General features: G+C 47.9%; 4 protein-coding genes across 4 annotated transcripts; 3 read left to right on the forward strand and 1 right to left on the reverse strand.

Annotated features, from left to right (window-relative positions):
- Positions 1–332: 332 nt before the first annotated feature.
- FOXG_19671 (uncharacterized protein) lies at positions 333–1116 on the forward strand (the record flags this gene model as incomplete). The annotated part of the gene is made up of 2 exons (XM_018399935.1): positions 333–853; positions 911–1116. The coding sequence occupies exons 1-2, from the start codon at positions 388–390 to the stop codon at positions 1114–1116; spliced, it is 672 nt and encodes a 223-aa protein (XP_018244474.1). The 5' UTR covers positions 333–387.
- Positions 1117–5578: 4462 nt separating this feature from the next.
- FOXG_19672 (uncharacterized protein) lies at positions 5579–5686 on the reverse strand (the record flags this gene model as incomplete). The annotated part of the gene is made up of 1 exon (XM_018399936.1): positions 5579–5686. The coding sequence occupies one exon, from the start codon at positions 5684–5686 to the stop codon at positions 5579–5581; it is 108 nt and encodes a 35-aa protein (XP_018244475.1).
- A 4140-nt stretch (positions 5687–9826) lies between these two features.
- FOXG_07142 (uncharacterized protein) lies at positions 9827–10995 on the forward strand (the record flags this gene model as incomplete). The annotated part of the gene is made up of 4 exons (XM_018385776.1): positions 9827–9905; positions 9953–10118; positions 10291–10621; positions 10678–10995. 4 exons carry the CDS (start codon positions 9827–9829, stop codon positions 10993–10995), a joined length of 894 nt encoding a protein of 297 aa, XP_018244476.1.
- Positions 10996–16660: 5665 nt separating this feature from the next.
- FOXG_07143 (uncharacterized protein) lies at positions 16661–18052 on the forward strand (the record flags this gene model as incomplete). The annotated part of the gene is made up of 1 exon (XM_018385777.1): positions 16661–18052. One exon carries the CDS (start codon positions 16661–16663, stop codon positions 18050–18052), a length of 1392 nt encoding a protein of 463 aa, XP_018244477.1.
- Between the last annotated feature and the right edge of the window lie 1818 nt (positions 18053–19870).

The following is a 19870-nucleotide window of genomic DNA, read 5'->3' on the forward strand; positions in this document are numbered from 1 at the left end:
TTCTCCCTGCATGACCACAAACCCCAACTGACCGTTCAGATAGAATCCTGTTGATTGGAAGATTCAGTGCGTACTTTCTGCTCATAAACTTGCCTACACTTTGCTTACTTAGTATAAGACATCACGGCAGATATTTATCAGAGTACCCTTTTATCCTCGGAGAGGATGCTGCTGGCATAGTTGAGCAGGTTGGTGCCGGAGTCACACGGTTCAAGAAGGGCGACAGGATTATTGCGTATGTTCCCTTTCTCATAGCCATGTGGCTTGTTTTCTCATGCATGCTATGGCAGTCACTGTCACGGTCTCCTTACGAAAAATCCCGCAAATTCGGCATTCCAGCATTATCCCGTGGCGATCGACAAACTGGCCTCCCCTGTCCCTGAAGGGATGACATTTGAGGAGGCTGTAGTTCTTCCTTTAGCCATCTCTACTGCCAGTGCCGGATTGTACGATCCAGCTATTCTTAATTTACCACTGCCATACCCGACTGGCTGTGACGACGCTACTGGAAAGACAATCTTAATTTGGGGTGGTGCGTCCTCCGTCGGGGCAATCACTATTCAACTAGCGGCCGCATCTGGAGCAACCGTTATCACTACGGCGTCTCCTGCGAACCATGATTTTGTTCGCTCCCTCGGCGCTAGTCGGGCCTTTGACTACCGGTCGGCCTCCGTGATTGAGGACATAGTGGGAGTTCTCAAAACTACACCATGTTACGGCGTTTTTGACGCCATTGGTGGAGACGCTAGTTTCAATGCCACCTCGACAATTCTTAACAAGCTTAGGGAATATTTACCCGTCGCAACCGTTATTGCCACCGACAAGGTCACCGACAAATACAAGCCAAAATATGGTCAGTAGCAGTTCTCACCACCCCCTTGGATATGACCATTTGCTCATCTTTACAAAGTCGTCGCTTTCTCGATTATACAGGAACCCACGAAACATATTGGTGAATGGATTTGGAGCAATTACATCCCCAAAGCTCTAGCAAATGGGTCATTTAAAGCAAAGCCAGATGCATCGGTGGTAGGACATGGCTTAGAGAGCATTCAAAGAGCCCTTGATGTCCACAAGAAAGGGGTTTCTGCAAAGAAAATAGTTGTCACTCTTTGATTCACGCTACCGTGACTCAAAAGCGCCCACATAGCTCATTAAATTCTCAAGCTTTGTCATGACGTATATTACGTGTGAAGAAATTCCTCGCCTCAGCTTGACTGGGAGATCATCCCTGTCCAACTGCCGTCCGAATAGCTTGCACGGAATGACAGTGGCACTGATTCAACTCATCAGGGGTGCTAAGATACCTGTAGCTGATTTTATATTGCGTTATAACTACCGGTAGTAGCTCCACCTGGCTGATACCCTATTGGTTTCAACCTTTGACGAGCTAATGCAAGTGCCTGATGCGCTAATGCAAGTGCCTGATGCCCTTACCTTGACGGATGCGCCACAGTCAGGCCAATATCTGAACAATATTCATTGTCACATGCAGCCAGCGGCTCTGTTTGCCAGCGGGTTATATGATGATGTTTCTGTTTTTTAGGGTTTGGACTAGGGCCAGTACTCACCATCTAGTCTATTTTGCACCGGGGTTTTATTCTTACTAAAGGTAGAGCCTGTAAGAGAGGAAACTTGTTAAGCGGATCGAATATGCCTTGATGTCCTCAATTGTGTGTGTACTATGGAACTGCGTCTCCCGCCTTCCTCAGAGAAGGGTCTGCTTATTATGCTCCTGAATGGGTCTAAGGTCGCCCACAGCTGACCAATAGGTCACATGATACCCCGTGCGGCCATCCTACCGTTCAATATTATGAAATCGATAGATATTTATCCTATCGCATATACTGTATGCTGAGGCTTATTATAAGAAATAAAATAGTTAGAAATCTATAGGAATTATTGTAAGTATAGATAGCTATACTAAACCTTGAAATACCTCTTATATATTTTTACGTATTTTTGTTTGTTTGTTTGTTTGTTTGTATATTTTTCGTCTGGGTGGCTGTAACGAAGCCAGATCTCCTACTGGAGCAAAAGACGTGCTGAGCTAGCTAGGTACAGGGAAACCCCGCTTCCTTCACCATCCAGCATACCAATGGCACAAAAGGTGCTGTATTTCTCAAGCCCGTCACCCGTCAGCGGGTTCGGGGGCAATCTACTGTCGAGCTTTTTCCACCGACCAGAATTCTCTCACGCATCACTACATCTGCTGACGCAGTCCACAATCTCCAGTAACCAAGTTGTAGCTCGTAGTCGACTGTCGTGGCGGCAGGGAAAAACCTTGGGAAGGAATCAGAGGCCGGCGGTGCGGCTTGCCTTCAAAGGGGAAAAACCCATCGCAATCGGCGTCGTTGATCGGGAGGATGTCGCTACCGATGCCACGGGCACCGTCCTCCGATATCTAAGGCGTTCTGGTTCTGAGGTGCCGCCATTAGATCCGACAAAGGTGTTGTCAGAGAAGGTGAACTCTCCAAAATTCCTTCTCTGAAAACTGCTGTTAGGGAGCCGATGGCGTCCCCGCAGTATTGTGTGGCCGAGTAGCCCGTAGAAAATCCCGCTCCTAACAGTGCACTAACAGTGCGTGCCAAGAAAGAATTTTTACAGGGGAGAGTTTGTTTTTACGTATTTTATTTACCGTTAAGTGATGCTCTAGGGTAGGTTATTTTTAGCTGTACAGTGTGTTGTCCCGCTCGCTTGTCTGTCCCGCATTCTTATCATGTGAGCTTTAGTATTTAGTAGAGTATTTATGTAGGAATTGGATGACGGCCCGGCGTTCCTTAATATCATCGTGCGAACATGGCTCATGTCCGATGGGGCACCACAAATGGGTCAAGATGGTACCTACGACAGAGAGAGAAGATAGATGGGTGATTCGGAGCATGCTATGGGTAAATAAGGATGTGGAAGCCGAGCAGGTGCCGATTGACTCTCCAGACGTGACGGCAGCGGCCGTTCGGCTGCCAGATCGTCTGGTCTTCACGGCGTCTGTCTACGTGCCGGGGGGAGATGGCCAAGCTCTACAGGACATATGCGCTAAGCTTCGTAGAGCTATTCAAGAGGTGAGACGGAGATCGGGGGAAGCGGTGGATGTAGTGGTTGTTGGTGATTTCAATCGCCATGACCAGGTGTGGGGCGGAGACGATGTAGCAGTGGAGAGACAGGGCGAGGCGGATCCGATCATCGACTTGATGAACGATTTCATGCTCAGAAGCCTCCTTCGCCGAGGCACGAAGACGTGGCAGAGCGGAGATTATGAAACGACTATCGACTTGGTCCTGGCCTCCGAAGAGCTCGCAGACGCAAACATCAAATGCGCGATCCATGGCACAGAGCACGGATCAGATCATCGCACGATAGAGACTGTGTTCGACATTTCGGTCCCGGGGCCGAAACAGGAAGAAAGACTTCTGTTGAAGAACGCACCCTGGAAGGAGATCAATAGCAGGATCACAGACACGCTAAGGAGCAGGCCGGTGGGGAATACTGTGCAGCAAAAAACGGATAGATTGATGTTGGCCGTCTTGGATGCGGTCCAGGCATTAACGCCCAGAGCCAAACCGTCGCCATACGCAAAACGATGGTGGACCAATGACCTCACACAGCTGCGGCATGTATACACGTATTGGAGGAATCGAGCTCGAGCCGCAAGGCGTGGGGGACAGAACACTGCAGATCTCGAAGACACGGCAAAGGCTGCGGCGAAGCAATACCACGATGCCATCCGACAACGGAAGAACACGCACTGGAAGGAGTTTCTGGCAGACAATGACAACATCTGGAAAGCAGCCAAGTACATGAAGTCTGTGGATGAGGCAGCTTTTGGGAAAGTACCGCAGCTCGTCAAAGCAGATAGAGCAGCAACAACGAGCCATAAAGAGCAAGCCGAAGAACTACTGGCGAAGTTCTTCCCGCCATTGCCAGACAATATCGAAGACGAAGGACCGCGACAACAGGGAGCCCCAGTAACGATGCCCGACCTGACTATGGAAGAAGTGGAACGTCAACTGTGGGTGACAAAATCATGGAAGGCACCAGGAGAAGACGGGCTACCAGCGATCGTCTGGAAGCAAGTCTGGCCCTCGGTGAAACATGACGTCCTCGCCATCTTTCAGGCATCACTGAAGGAAGGCGTGATACCAGACCAGTGGAGACATGCTCGAATCATCCCACTCAAGAAGCCAGGCAAAGATCATTATACGATCGCGAAAGCGTGGAGGCCGATCTCGCTTCTCGCTACGCTAGGTAAAGTGTTAGAGTCGGTAGTTGCTGAGAGGATCTCCCACGCGGTAGAGACTTACGGACTTCTTCCGATCAACCATTTCGGTGCGCGGAAGCAGCGATCAGCAGAGCAAGCCCTCATACTCCTACAAGAACATATCTTCTCAGCTTGGCGTTCACGCCATGTTGTGAGTCTCATTAGTTTCGACGTTAAAGGGGCATACAATGGCGTGTGCAAAGAGAGGTTGCTGCAGCGGATGAAGGCGAGAGGGATCCCAGAGGGCCTCTTGCGCTGGATCGATGCCTTTTGTTCAGAGCGAACTGCAACCATTGTAATCAATGGCCAAAGTTCCGAAAGCCAACCTCTACCACAAGCAGGACTTCCGCAGGGGTCGCCCTTGTCGTCGATACTGTTTCTGTTCTTCAACGCAGATATAGTGCAGACTCAGAGCGATAGGAATGGTGGTGCCATCGCCTTCGTCGACGACTACACGGCGTGGGTATCAGGACCGACAGCCCAGAGCAACCGGAGAGGGATACAAGTAATAATTGACAGAGCTCTTGACTGGGAGAGACGCAGCGGTGCGACGTTTGAGGCGGAAAAGACGGCGATCATACATTTCACCAGGTACACAGGAAGGGTAGACTCAGAACCTTTCACTATCAAGGGTGAGAGAGTCTTTCCGAAGGATCAAGTCAAGATTCTCGGGGTCGTCATAGACTCGCGACTTCACTACAAGTAACATATCGCAAGGGCAGCAACGAAGGGTTTAGGAGCTGCGATGGAACTGAAACGACTGAAGGGAATGGCTCCCTCGACAACGAGGCAGCTTTTTACAGCCATGGTAGCTCCTGTAGTAGACTACGCTTCCAATGTCTGGATGCATGCGTGCAAGACGGCGTCGGCGTATGCCGTTTATAGAGTATAAAGGGTAGGAGCGCAGGCGATTATAGGGTCCTTTACAAGTGTGGCGACAGGAGTAGCCGAGGCGGAAGCTCACATAGCGACCATTTATGAACGGTTCTGGAGACGAGCAAGCAAGTTTTGGGTAGACATACACACGCTTCCACGCACAAATCCGGTCCGAAATCTCTTACGAAGGATCAAAGCTTTCCGGCGATTCATATCTCCGCTTAGGCGCATCGCGGACGTATGCAGAGAGCTACCGAGAGATACCATGGAGATCATCCAACCGTTCGCCCTCGCCCCGTGGGAAGAACGCATGCAAGCCACGTTGGGCGGATAGGAAGGGGAAGAAGACGATAAGATCAAAGAGTTAGCCAAAGCAGGATAGGCGGTAAGAATGGCGACAAGCAGCTCGGCGAGAAACGATCTGGTCGGCATGGGAGGGACCGTTCAAATCCCCATATCCTTAGCGAGAGCCGGCAAGATCATCGAGACCTTCTCGGTCACGCTAGGGACGACGGAAGAACACAACCCGTATACCGCCGAACTAGCAGCCATCGCTCGTGGCCTAAAATATCTGCCAGAGATGAAGTATCGGGTTATAATGATCTTGACTAGTAACAGATCGGTGGCACAAGCTATAGGTACCATCCATAACCCCTCTTTCGGCAAGCAAAATAAAAAAGCCACCACCAAAAATCAACAACTTCACTTACACAGAACTTGACCGAATTGATAGAAATCCGTGAAATTTTTCGTTTCATAAATCATAAATAGGGTTTATCTATTGTACTCTGGTTTTTTTCGCCACCCGCCGCGACCGCCTGGGTGGTTGATGGGGTATGTTTTCCTCTCTGACTTCGATGACAGAACCAGCCTCCGATTCTGACTCTTGCTCGCTTGAAGAGACAAATTCCACCCCGACAGGCGTATAACGAGTCACCCCTTCTGATATGGACTCTTTACCAGCTAGAGTCTCTCCAAGAGTCATGAAACGTTTGTTAGGACTCGGCACTGCCTTCCTCTTCTTCCCTCTTTTCAGCCGAGCTAATTCTTCCTCTAGGCTGGCAATCCTCAGAGTATGCGCCGCTACTGTCTGCTGGTGAGCTTCAAAGCCCTTGGCTATTACGTTGTATCGTCTCCGTGTCTTTGGTGTTTTGTTCAGCCCAAGGTCACGAATTTGACGGCCCGTCTGTGGCGTATCGTCCGAGCCAAGATACAGCCTTGGTTCAGGAGTCACTCTTGGGCTGCCATTTGGCCTATCTTGTTGGATTTCAGGGTGTCGTAACGCTTTCTCACGTGAAATTGGCCAGTTTCCAGTGACCCTCCAGCCTGACAGTATGTTTTTCTTGGTCATTCCAACTCGGCGAGCCTTGGCGTAGGCCCTGATGAAATTGACCTTGTCCATTGGAGCGGAATCAGTCAACGAAGCGAACTTTTCCAACTCTCGTCGATATGCAGCCTTCGACGCATTAAATACTCCATTGTCCAGTGGCTGGAGTCCATGAGAGCAGTGTGCTGGTAGATAGCAGCAATAAACGTTGTTCAAAAGCACGTGGCCATCCATTCATCCTTCCATCACTCAGCACTGATCTTGAAGTGGGGAAAATAGAGAACATACTGTTGCGTGGCTTCCATGACCATCTAAAATGATCAATCTCGCATCAGAGTCGTCAGCAGGCGTGGTCTGGGGCAGATAAACTCTTTCAAGCCATTCAATGCCAATGTGGTCATCAGTCCACCCGTTGGGTGATGTTATATAATACCAGTCTGCTATCTGCTTGAACTCATCAAGAAACCACTGTTTCTGAAGTTGTTTCCCTTTGAATATTATGCCAGGAGTCAAAGCGCGGCCGTCAGCAGTGATAGCTTCGATGAATGAAGTCTAATTCCGAGTTTGTGGTCCCTTGAGAAAGGCCTTGCGTTTCGGGTCTGCGCTTCCAACAACCAGGCTATCTAGACCTGAACCCAGAGGGTTAGTCGGCCAAAATTCAAGAATTGACAAGGAATCGAGGTGAATGCTTGCCGAAACCAGTCATAATACCCCCCTCATCAACGTTGACCGTGTTTTCAGGCTTGATCCAACCATATTGGCCCTCCCGGATATCAAAGTACCAATGAACCGCTCTAGGTGTGAAAGAGTCAAATCTCTTGGCTTCTTGACGTCTACCTATCTTGGTCTTTAGGTCTGCGCGGCGATTGATAAACTTGGTCACCCAGTTACGTCCCAAGTCGGGATGTTCGCCCTGCTGTCTCAGCAGGCCCATGACGCAAGCGCGGATCTGACTGTGGGACGGAGCATAGCCCAAAGACTCCTGACGGAGTATCCAGAAAGCGAGCCTATCGTCTTGGCTTTTGGACAAGCGTCGATAAGGGTGGACCTGCTCTTTCACGGCCCCGCGGCCGTAAAGTCTGTCGATTAGAGTGCTCCGAGGCACTCCCCGTCTCTGAGCGGCTTGAGGAGGTGAAAAACCATTATCAGTAACATCCAATATGGCCTCTGCCATGTCTTCCTCTGTGTATTTCCATCGAAGCCTTGACCTAGGCATTTTCATATGTTGTCGCAGATAAAGGCCAAAAAACACAGAAAAGAGCGGTGAAGAACTTGATGATCGAATTAACACTGTTTCCATAGCACGGTATGCATACATCGCGTACCCCGCACAGCCTTAGAGGGCTACAATCGTTAACTCTAATCATTTCTATAATCAGCAAAGGCATTGTCCTCCAAGTAGCTATTTATTTTGGTCAATATTTGTGTAAGTGAAGTTGATGAGTTTTGGTGAAGCTTTTTTTATTTTGCTTGCCGAAAGAGGGGTTATGCCGAAAGAGGGGTTGTGGATGGTAACCCTCGCCAGCAATCGGGCCAGGGGCACATTCGGGAGATATACGATGCTATAGAAAAGCTCAAAAGAGACGGGAATAGAGTCAGGCTCATCTGGCTACCATTTGACAGTGAGCTCAAAATCCAGAGGATAGCCAAAATGTCAGCCTGCCACGCAACAGAGCCATACGTCACACCACGCAGAGGAACAAACAAAGCAAAGACGACAATCCTTAGTCGAACGAGAGCAAATCTACGAAGGGAGAGGGAACTACCAGACGGAGTTGGCAGACATTCGAGAAAGGTCGACTCAGCTCTGCCTGGTAAACATACTCAGCTATTATACGATCAGCTACCGTGGAAGGAAGCCAGCGTGCTGGCACAACTCAGAACCGGGATGACACGACTGAATAGCCACTCCTCCTCACCGTTAAATACGAGGTAGCTACTACAAAAGCTCTTACTGATATAAGTAACCCTCCCAACCGCACTGCATCTCGTATGCCATTCAGTTCAGCCGTCTCTTGCTACCCCACCACCTGAAACATATCAGCAGCCACAATTACAATCACGTCCGAACAACCAACACATTTACTTACTGGAGCGAACCAAGGCTTTTCATATCATTATATGCAGCATGTATTGGCTGGTGCACTGGCCAGTGAATGTATTATCGGCATCGGCTATGCGTTTAATGCCAAATCATAGAGAATAGGTTGCTTGATTTGAGGAGGCAAATCGTGCTCCTAGTGGCCGGGATGCTTGGCATGTCGGCGGATAAGTGTTCGATCTCATATCGAAGAAAACGGTGTTATAAAGAGGCTGTTTGCTGATCTGGGATATGCCTCATTACACTTAAGCTCCGATATCTTAAGGAGGAAACGTCATAACGATGCAGAGTTGCGTCGTCGCTGCATGTGTAATGAGAACACGTAGCGAAGTTGGACAACTATTGGCCAGGTTTGCGCGGGGCACCGGAAGTTCGTAAGATATTTGCCAAGTCTGTAAGGTAGCTCTTTGTAACAATCAAAACTGCTGGGACTTTTACCATCATACAAATTAGTATGTAGGGGGAAGTACCGTTAGTTTATTTATTTTTTGATTGGTCTTATACCCCTGTCGTGACCCCTCTGAAGGGCTATGGCACTCAAAGGGATATAGATATTATAAGTAGTTACTAGTACTTTATATCTTTTATTTACATAAATACTTATAAGTTGTAAATATAGTAAAGAGATTTTTCATTGTATTTAATAAATTAAATTCTTATATAATTTTAAACATCTAAATATAATTATTATTGTTCTTAGGGTAAAAAGGCTCCTGTTTCTAATTAGCTGGGGGGGCGATTTAGGTTTCTTATAATAACAAGGATGAAATGCCGGGTCTGAGCTCTATGAACTAGTTCATAGCCCAATCACATACTACACACCCAGCTGAGTTAAAGTTATTTAGGCTTATATGGCAAACGATGTTCTCATTTGCCCATTCCTTGCAACGCTTATATGTATGTGAGCAGCCAACGCCGTGGACTTCGATGAATGCGAGAACAATTAGAAATGTCCTTTGCCAGAGCCTTACTACCCCGGTAGAGAATCCAAAACTTTCGTCTGGGAGTCAAGTAACGAGTGGCGCGGACAGGTGTGGTTGTCGTTCCGTATTTCGTACCACCAGATTACTTTGAGTTTCGAAGTGCAGAAACCAGCGTCAGACACAGGTCAGAGGAGTGTGTGGTGATAGGCTGCTTCAGTGAGCGTATTTCTTCATGTGATAATAGTTGGATATAAAGTCATCGTGCTCTGGCAAAATATCCACAGGACATCGATTCGGAAGTAATTGAGAGCCATCACTGCGCCCCAGAACCTTTTTCCGAAATGTTGTTCAAACTCGTCCTTCTTTTCTTTCTTTGCCTCTCTTGGGGCTCTGCTAGCCCTCTAGCAGTCGAGCGAAGAGGTAAAGAAAAATTGTAATACACAACTTTGTAAACTGACTGAGATTAGATGTTAACCCAGATATGTTGTCAATGTTTCACCTGATGAAGCAGTATGCCGATGCCGCATACTGCCAGGAGAATAATAACTCGCCTGGAGACAAGGTTTCTTGTCACTTTAATAACTGCCCGTTGGTGCAAGCAGCGAACACAACCACCTTGGCCGAATTTGAAAAGTGAGCTTACACCAGAAATTTGTCACAATAAAGGCCGTCTCACATGTTGAGTTGTGATCCTAACCAGTCCTTTGCTTTCATCCCTCCTATTCCCCCAACCACGACAATCAAAATCTTCTTCAAATGGCTACAGCATTCCATTGAGGTCTCCATTCTGACAAATTATTGGTAGTTCACTACTTACCGACGTGACGGGATTCGTGGCTGTTGACTACACCAACCTCCTCACGATCGTGTCTTTTCGAGGTTCAGCATCGGTTACAAGTTGGCTTACCGACATTTTCTTTAACCGCATCCTAGTGGATATATGCAGCGGGTGCACAGCACACTGGGGTTTCTGGACGTCTTGGGTTGCCGCTCGCGGCCCTGTTCTCCAAGTTATAAGAACCGCTGCGGCAATAAATCCTGGATTCCGCATCGTCGTCACGGGCCACAGCTTGGGTGGAGCTATCGCCAGTCTCGCCGCAGCAGAGCTGAGGAATAACGGGTACAGCACAGACTTGGTATTTCTACCTACGAATATCCCACTAGCGGTTTGGGTTTGCTCATATCTTCATAGTACACGTTCGGCGCTCCGCGTTTTGGTGACGATGCCCTCAGCACGTATATCACTAATCAAGCTGGTGGTAATTATCGCGTTACGCATTACAATGACCCAGTCCCCCGTGTGCCACCTATGTTTGTTGGCTATGCCCACATTAGCCCAGAATACTACATCTCGACACCTGGTCTCGCGCCTGTTACCACTGCTGATATCCGGGTATGTACAGGCATTAGAAATCCGGACTGCAACGGGGCATGGATAATAGTGGACATCCTAGCGCATATCGAGTATTTTGACATCATGGGGCTTTGTTACCCACTTTTGGACATCTAAAAGGGCGCCAGGCTCTTCTTCGCATCTATGACCAGTTGAGTGGCATTTTATACACTTTCCTTACTTTAAGTATCAAGACTTATCCAGCAAAGTTGGAATTGGCAATTTGATAGTCCTGCGGGTATTCTCTTTAATACTCATCTGCCACCAGTTCAAGTGTGCTCTTTGTATTAAGAAATCTCACGTTACAACGCATCTACATGACAAGCACGATATCACAGAGGACGCCGGAAGGGGTCCAACACAGTTCCTCCAGACTGACAGCCTCTGCAACCCTGTATCTATCCCTACCCAAATGCTGTGGTGCATTAGCCTCTGTCACATGCTACTGCCTGAACCACGATTCGAGTGGGCTTCGTTATATAAAGATCGGGCCATCATGTGCATTTCCCTGGACCGGGCAATAATCCCGTAAATTAAGCGCAAGAACTAGACTAACCAATTAACGCTACCTCCTGAAGTGTGATACTTTTGCTTTGTTGCAAATCACTGACGTTTCTCTACCCCAGTATCAGGTGGGAAGCCCCCCAATGTTTCTACGAAGAGCACACGCCTTCATTTGTCTCTAGTACGGCCCTCTCACATCTACTACCGGTGACAGAATTTCGAGTACCATACTGTTGCGAATCCGAGACTGGCAACTTGTGGTCTACGGTATGAGGGCAATGGAGAGGGACAGATCAAAATATAGGGCAAATGGTTTGGACATGTTGTTACATCTCTCTGACTCTATCTGCCAATAAATCCTTTTAAACAATTCGAGGTTCTGGATGATCGAGGGCATCTTGGAGTCTAATATCCATTTCATGGTTCGAGGTAAGGCGCGTGATAAGTGTCACCTCTCAGCTAGATTCAACTCTAAATAACACATCTCAAAAGCACACTTCAGGCAGTATATCCATTTAATGGACCAATGGATGTAATAAAAAATAATTTTCAATTATCAGCCATAAGAAAATCTACCATCTCTAACCAACCCAACCCTCAAGGAAGTCGTAGTTAGGTTCGATAAAAACCGTATTAGACTACTTCCGTTATAGAACAACCTATATCTGAAATTTGCCTTTTCCCAGGTTTTTCTCACGACTGGTCTCATTATCCACCATAACAGAGGAGACGCTGGCTAATTTAAGATTCTTGATTCAATATAGCAACGTTGCAAAGACAACCAGGCCCTATGTTGCAGCTTACAAACATATGATAGCCAAGAAACCATGGTTGTACTTGGAGGCGTCGTTTTTACGGAAAGGCTGCTGCCATGCCAAGCCACCGAGGTTTGCACTTATGACGATGAGTACTTGGCCGACACAAAGTGCTTTCGTATCTTTCAAGGAGGTTGCCTTCCCTGCCATGAAGAGCACGAAGACGACGTATTTGGCCCATTTGTCAGTGACGACGACAAGGATGTACTGAACGCTTGCAAGTAGTAGACCGTAGCAGGTACATACAAAACAGGCTGGGCCTCGAAGTTTGACCTTTCAATTACTAAGCGACGCAAGCAAGAATAACAAGTACTGTACTCAGCGCAACCCTCGCTCCAAACATACCGATGCTATACCCTTGTTACGGCTTAGTGCGCCGTAGGCTCCTATAAGGAGCTATACGCACCACTGCAATTGCCACAGTAGCGACTATAGCCTAGTCTTTTGCCCTGTGGCACGATGGTTAGGTGCGACAGTTATAACCCCACCACAAAACATGTACTCTCCACAATATACAGCAAGGCAGGGATGCCCCTGACATCCAAAATATTTTCCCAGTGACACAGCACATAGGCCTACTACTTAACAAAAACACAGAAGCGGTCCAGTGGGAGTGTCCACAATCTTCAACGATACGGAGTTTGCGGGATGATCAAGGGACACGGACTTCTGACGGAGATGACTTATAGAGGTTTGAAACAACAATTTGGATTCCTATGATAGACCTCTTAGAAATAGCCGTCAAGACTCTCCTATCTTAGGGGAAAAAAAGCACAAGCATACCAGTTCTTCACCGTAATACAAGAAATAGGTTTAGTAGACTCAACACCTATACAAGGCTAAGGAGGAAGAACGGACTATGACTATCACCAGAATACAGGGCCTACTTCATGTAATCAACAGCCGACCCAACTCCATTGTTCAACCACCTAAATCCAAGAATGGGGAGCGTCTCCAACCATTTCATAAACCCGAGAGCGCCTACGGTCTCCGTGTATACCATGGGTCTCAGTCTGAACAGAGTCTCCGCTCATTTCATATGGTACAGCCTGCGGTATAAGCGGCGGTATCCCTTGAGATGCCGCACTTTGAGCACCCGGCAAGCCTGGTTGATTCATCCAACCTTGCGGTGAGGCGGAATTGCCAGCCGAGCTTGGAACAGTCATCATAGAACTTCTCCATTCGGACTGTACCGAGGAATCTGGGCCTGGCTTTCCGGCGTTCAGGTTAAATGACGATGTACCAGTTAATTGCGTTTGTTCCATTGGAGAAAACTGCGATGGGGAACGCAGTCGCTCAGCAGGAGGAGTACCATCCTCCTTCGACCGCCGAACAAACCAGAAGATTGCGAGAGATACAAGCGACAGCGCTACAAAGCCTCCAATTGCGCCGCCGATAATGGCTCCGATCTTGTTACTGCTGGAACGAGACGAAGGAGCAGGAGGGGAAGAAGGCAGAGAAACAGTAGAGGAGGATGACGATGTAGTCGAAGAAACAAGTTCTATTGATACGATTTGTGAATCACCGTTGGTGTAGGTTGCAGTGACCAAGCCTGCGTTTTCCTGATCCTTATAGGCAAAAGATACGCTCGAAGCTCGGGTTCCAAGTCAGAAAGAGAGGGTAGGATTTTTATAGTTCTGATTGGTCTAAAACCTGGAACGTGCCCCGTTCCTGACTAGAATCCTTGAGTAGAATAGGTCAGCACGGCTGTCAGACGAGGTAATTCATGTAGTGAGCGGGTTTCAGGTAGCTGGCTTCCCGCATGTAATTGGATGTCTCTGGCCATCGATCGACCGGGTTTGTGTGGAAGTTGCAGGTCGATTTTATCGGTCGCTGCTCAGGAGAAGGACAAGTTGTTGGGGCGACGGAGAGGTGGCTTTGGCACTCCGCGATGCTGTGATGGAGGTGCGGAAGACGGAGTTGAGGATGCCGCTGGCTTGGGCGCAATTCGTTCACACCGGTGCGTAGAATTCTATGCAGCAGACTTGGATCGCGGCGCAGTTTCCATAAAAGAGATAGCTAATAGCATTTACTATTTCTGCAAATCTCTTCTTTATTCCCGCACAACGATTGGGGATTTCATTGACAACGCAATGCGCCCTGCAGCTGGTACTACCTACTAATTACAGATACAGCCAAGGCTAACCCAGCCAGGCTTTTCTATTATGTAATAATTCTGAGTAAACCTCTAATGCCTTAATACCCCGCAGTGCTTCCTGTAATCGCGGACACGCTGTTGTGATCAGAGTCCCACTTAGCAATGGTCTGACCAATAATGCCAAGATCCATCAGGCTGTAACGACGGAATCACCTCCCTTCCCCGGGCCCTATGCCACGTCAGATTATGTCGCTTGAAACATGAAGAAGGTCATTTGGTCAACGATCAACGCTCGGGCCTCCTTCGAGTATGACAATTGGTGGGATACCCATGCAAACTTGCAGGTAGCCACTTCAGCTCGACAGAGGCAATGCGCAATACGGCTGGCAAAGTGCATAGCTGCGTTAGCGTTACCGCAGGTTTAAATTCCAGGCAGCAATAGCTTAATAACCTTTGAGCAATCTAAGTTAAAAAACTGCCGTATCCTGTGGGTTTCATCCACCTGATCAGTCGTCATATATAAAGCAACTCGTCGGTATTTATCATAAGGCGAGAGAGAAAGCTCGGTTACAGCCAACACCTGTAATGCAGCAGGAGGTCCTACTCGATGTAACTCAAGTTACAATACGCTATAAAGTCCATGAGCACGGACTTCTATATAGTAGGCATAGGCCCTCGTGGAAGAAATGCGGCGCGTTTTGTGTTCCTGTATTCCGAGCCTGGATAGAAATGCGCTGCATTTCTAGACGGGAAATTTGGGGTAGAGATATGAGAACGCTGATTGGTATAGACATGGAAATGCGGCGCATTTCTGGTCTACATGCTTGATTAGGAAGATAGAAGAGCATAAGGAGCTAAACTTTAAATCTGAGAAGGGATGTGATACTATTAAAACAATGATGTGAAGCTAAGCTCGAGGAGAGAAAGAGTCCTATGCTAAATGCCGGATGATAGCGAAAGGGAGGACCAGTTGCCCCGTCTGTAGTAAGAACATAGAGAACGCATCCTACGGCTCTACTCAGTATTCTGTAGTCCGATGGCATTCAAAATGCTGGATCTGACAATACTATCGCTGGCCCGGAGGGCTTGCGACTCATAGTAGCCATTCCGTGGCAATATGCTCAAAGTGCAGATTTTGCGGCGCAGCCCAGACTATTGTTTTTTATTCACATATTATCTTTTGACCACAAATAGTAAGGTTTGCCATACGTCAGGGAAGCGCCACTCTGAACATTGACATGCCTTGCCCTCGCTTCATGCTACACAACCACAAAGAGCCTTCTTGTCTCATAACTTGCCTGTGGTTTCAATCATCTGCAAGGAGTACATTATACGCTCCAACTTCAATTCGTATTCTCAGAATTTAGCGCAGGTTCTGTTTATCTGATTGGTAGGTATACTACGCCACAAATGGATGTTGCTGACATGTGACGGCACTTGTGATGGTTTGGGGAGTGGGAAGTTCCGATCATGCCGTATGGTTTAAGTAACAGAACACATGAGGTATGTTAACATACGGCATTTACCTTTGGTGCACACCGATCAGAGTTTCGGAGTTAGATTATAGTTGCTCGATCAACAGGTAGCCATGATAAATATGTCCCCCCATGATGAAACCCAAGCCCATACTGCATATCGCGGAACAGCCACACTATCTTCTGTGACTGGATGCCACGAAAAATCCTGGTAGAGTTAGCTACCAAAGGTCTATGGCCACCATTATGGCGCAATGTTTGGGTGGACATAGACTTTTGATACCTTACTCTGTTTCACTTCTTAATGCTTAAAGGGTGGGTTACAGTAACTCAACAGCGAAAACAAACACAGTCATATCACGCAACAGCAGCATCATGCCTAACGCTCTGTATGATAATAGCCTTATTCAAATAAGACATCTGGCGGCTGTGGGTAGCTTCGATGACCTTGAACCCACCAAGTTGCAGTCTACCATGAAAGCCGCCAGAAGGTGTTGCTGACCAGTGACATGTGATGCCAGACTTAGGCTTCTGCTGGAGATATAGAAACCCAGAGACACTAAATTCCACTACTTTCTTGGTATTGATGTTAGCCAGCGACTGCACGTCACCGTCACGTATGACTTTTCTTGTTGAAGGAACCGGCACAACTCAGAAAACTCTATTATTGTTTTGGAGTATACCTGGCACCGGCAGCCAATAGGATGGCCAATATTGAAGTCCCAGTTCCATACTTTGGTCTATTGTAAAGGACTTTCGTACTTGTCTCTGTCATCGACGCAAGTATCCACCCTGTCCCTCTATTCCAAGTCTTATAAAATCGTTCGTTCCCCATCCTATCTCGTGTAATTGAAATTAAGATAGAATACCAGTTAAATCAAGCTGCAAACATGCCCCTTCTCGCCAACTGGAATGACGAGATTCGGTTTGAAGTAGCCGATGACCACTTGGAGAGGCCGACGCAGGTTCAGGACGTTCAGGCCATCGTCAGAAGAGCCCATGAACAGAACCAGCAAGTGACCGTCATCGGTGCTATGCATTCGACCACTGAATGCATAGTAGGTTCCGGCATCGTCATCTCGATGGAGAACATGGCTCGCGTCCTCTCCGTCGATAGGGAAGGGCTGACTGTTACCGTAGAAGGAGGTGTGACTCTGCGGCAGCTGTGTGCCCACTTGAAAGAGCTCGGCTTCCAGCCTCCAGTGGTCCTGGAATATGGCAACTTCCAGATTGGCGCCATCAGCGGCACCCACGCCAACGATACCGCTATCAGACGCTCTGCGCAGTTCTCGTCATTTGTACTCAGCGTGAAGTTGGTTACACCCACTGGTGAGATAATGGAAATATCTGAGTCACGGAACGCGAAATACCTACCCGCCATTCGATCCCACTTTGGCATGCTAGGCGTCGTTTGTGAGGTAACTGTGCGTGTGTTCAAGACCCAGCCACTTCACGTCAGTTTCCAGGTTTCACAGATCGACACGTTCATGGACAATTTTGCAATAGAGCTGCAGGCTCTGGAAGGACCCAACGACCAAGTGTTCGGGATGCTGTTTCCGACCACCGGCAAGCTGGTCTGGCAGTGCCGCAAGTTCTTGGATCCGACGATACCAAGGCCAGATTCGCCAACGGCTTGGCTTGATCCGATGGAGAGCAAGAACATTATTCTGTTTGGGGATCTGTTTTTGCCTCTGGTAAAGGCCGTAACAGCGCTTCGCCCCTCGATTGCCGTGGCCGAACTGATTAATAAGGCGATGGTTGACTTGCCACTAAAGATCATCCCCCACAGTCGCTACATCATTGATCCGTGCGATCGTGCCGTCATCTACGCCGAGGACAATCCAAACTTTGACTTCTATGACTGGGTGTTTCCAGAGGCGCAATGGTGTGAGATGGTCCAGGCGTTCTTACAGCTGAGCCGCCGCTTTCAGCAGCAGCACGGCTTCATCTTGCCGTTGCCCGCACTGATCTACTTTATCGAGCAGGACCAGGCTTCGCTGCTATCGCGATCCCGGAGTGCGAACATGATGGCCATTGACCCTTTGTTTCCCGATCCTAAGGATCCCATGTGGAAGGAGTTTCGCCTTGCCTTCAACAAGATTGCTATGACTCACGGCGGCATCCCTCATATCAACAAGACGCGCGACGGGGCGATCAACCATTTTGCCCAGGCCCACGACCCGGACAGCATCCGGCAGTTTCTTCAGATACGCCAGCAGCTCGACCCCAATAATCTGTTCCTTAATAACTTCTTCAGGGACATGTTCGCCGGTTACCTCTGAAACGCGCAGAACAACGGGCAGAGGGAGGGCAAGGAGTGGTTTAGAGCAAAGTCCTGTTAGATTGGTTGCCGACCATCTGATCCCCATTGCTCGCCAGGGCATAAACTTGTGCTGCCATGTGCTGCGTTCTGTATCTCCGTTTTGTATGCACTGTCTTGTAATAGTTATTGTGTAGTACTGTGACTTATCGCTAGTTATCATTCTCAAATACAATCATTATCTCCAGCCCTAGCCCCAGACTGCCGAAAGCGAACTTCCTTGTCCAGCGAGTCCGAGAATTCCAAGTACTTGCTCGATACAGAAACCGCTCCAGCAAAGATAGTTCTAATCCTTATGGTCAGGGCTAAGTTTGTTTATTATCATTATTGGTTCTGAAGCCGCCGGCTGAGCGACCAGCGAAGGAGATTGTGGCTGGTGCAGCGAATTGTATCCTCACAACGATTTATGACCGAGTCAAACGCCCCCATAATGCATGGTGTTTTCTGTTTATCCTATCGCGGGATTAAAAAGTGCAGATCGCTATCTAAGGCACCTGCCCTAAGGTATAGTCTATGGTGAGCGAGTGGCGATCAGGTAGTCTGGCCAACGCCTGTAGTATACCTCGTCGGGCACCTTAATAGATAGAGGGCTATTAAGTTCTATCTGACTATAAACTTATAGCAGCGAATATCTCACTGCCTATATCCTTATCGGTCATATAATGTTGGTTTAAAGCGTCTTGGTATTCCTCTTCCCGTTCTATAACTTGTTGTAGATAGGCGGACGCTTCAGGTATACGATTCTGAAACACTGCTTTCGCCTGTTTGGGAGCTGTCTTTAGTTTTGGCTTATTTGTATGCTGTATTTTGGCTATTAAATTGACTTGAAACCAACTGCTGCCTTCTAGAGATGGAAAGAAACGCTGGCATGCAACGCCTTTAATCCATGGCACAGGATCAGTCGACGGATGCCCTGTCGCCGGCCTTTCTTTACCCCTAGGATTGTCTCAGAGATGGCATCAAACACAATGCTCCTATGTCGCCTCAAGCTGGCGGACGTTAAAGTTGCATAATCGGCACTTCAGTATATCGAGTTTTGGTAGGGCAAGACAAGGAATAGGCTCGGTTATTAGTGAAGGATACTATAGCGAGACAGCTTAACCTGGCTTCGTAGCATGCCCAGAATCACTTTGATCGCTTTAACCTGTCAGCGCCGAGTCCCTAGGTCTATTCTAACATGCTTTTTGGAAAGATATGTGGCAATTTCGCTAGTTAAATACGCATACTGACATGTCTGGCATATGAGAATTTGATACTTAAGGGGAAGGATGAAGAGATATATAGGATTAGAAGAGCTGGGCTCTGTTATATAATTAAGCGTCATGATATAAAAATCGGTCCTAGAGGGACTTAAATTTTGGCTATAGTTTATATTTGCGGTGATAATAATAAGCCTGAGGCAAAACTTTACGCGATGCGTTATAGTATCGCCGCACCCTTAACGTGGAACAGAGGTCCGGTCAGAAATTCAAGTCTACCCCCTGTAAAAGTCAAGGCTACCCCCTGGCTAGTAATCGCTACCTCCTGGCTAGTGACTTTAGGAAATCCAATTCTACTCCTGGTCAGAAACCAAGTCTACCCCGTGTAATACAGGGTAAAATAAATCAATTCTACTACAATTGATTTTGGTATATAGAACTAAGTGGTCTAGATCTGAGAGGTTGAATAAGGATAGGAGGGGCTCAAGGCCATGCCGAGCAGATCTGGCAATGCCGTGCTTTTGCCCGGTTACTCCGATACACGTTTAGGACTTGAAGAGAAACCGCACTTGGCACATATA

Source organism: Fusarium oxysporum, chromosome 6 (genome assembly GCF_000149955.1).
Source record: "Fusarium oxysporum f. sp. lycopersici 4287 chromosome 6, whole genome shotgun sequence".
NCBI classification, from domain to species: Eukaryota; Fungi; Ascomycota; class Sordariomycetes; order Hypocreales; family Nectriaceae; genus Fusarium; species Fusarium oxysporum.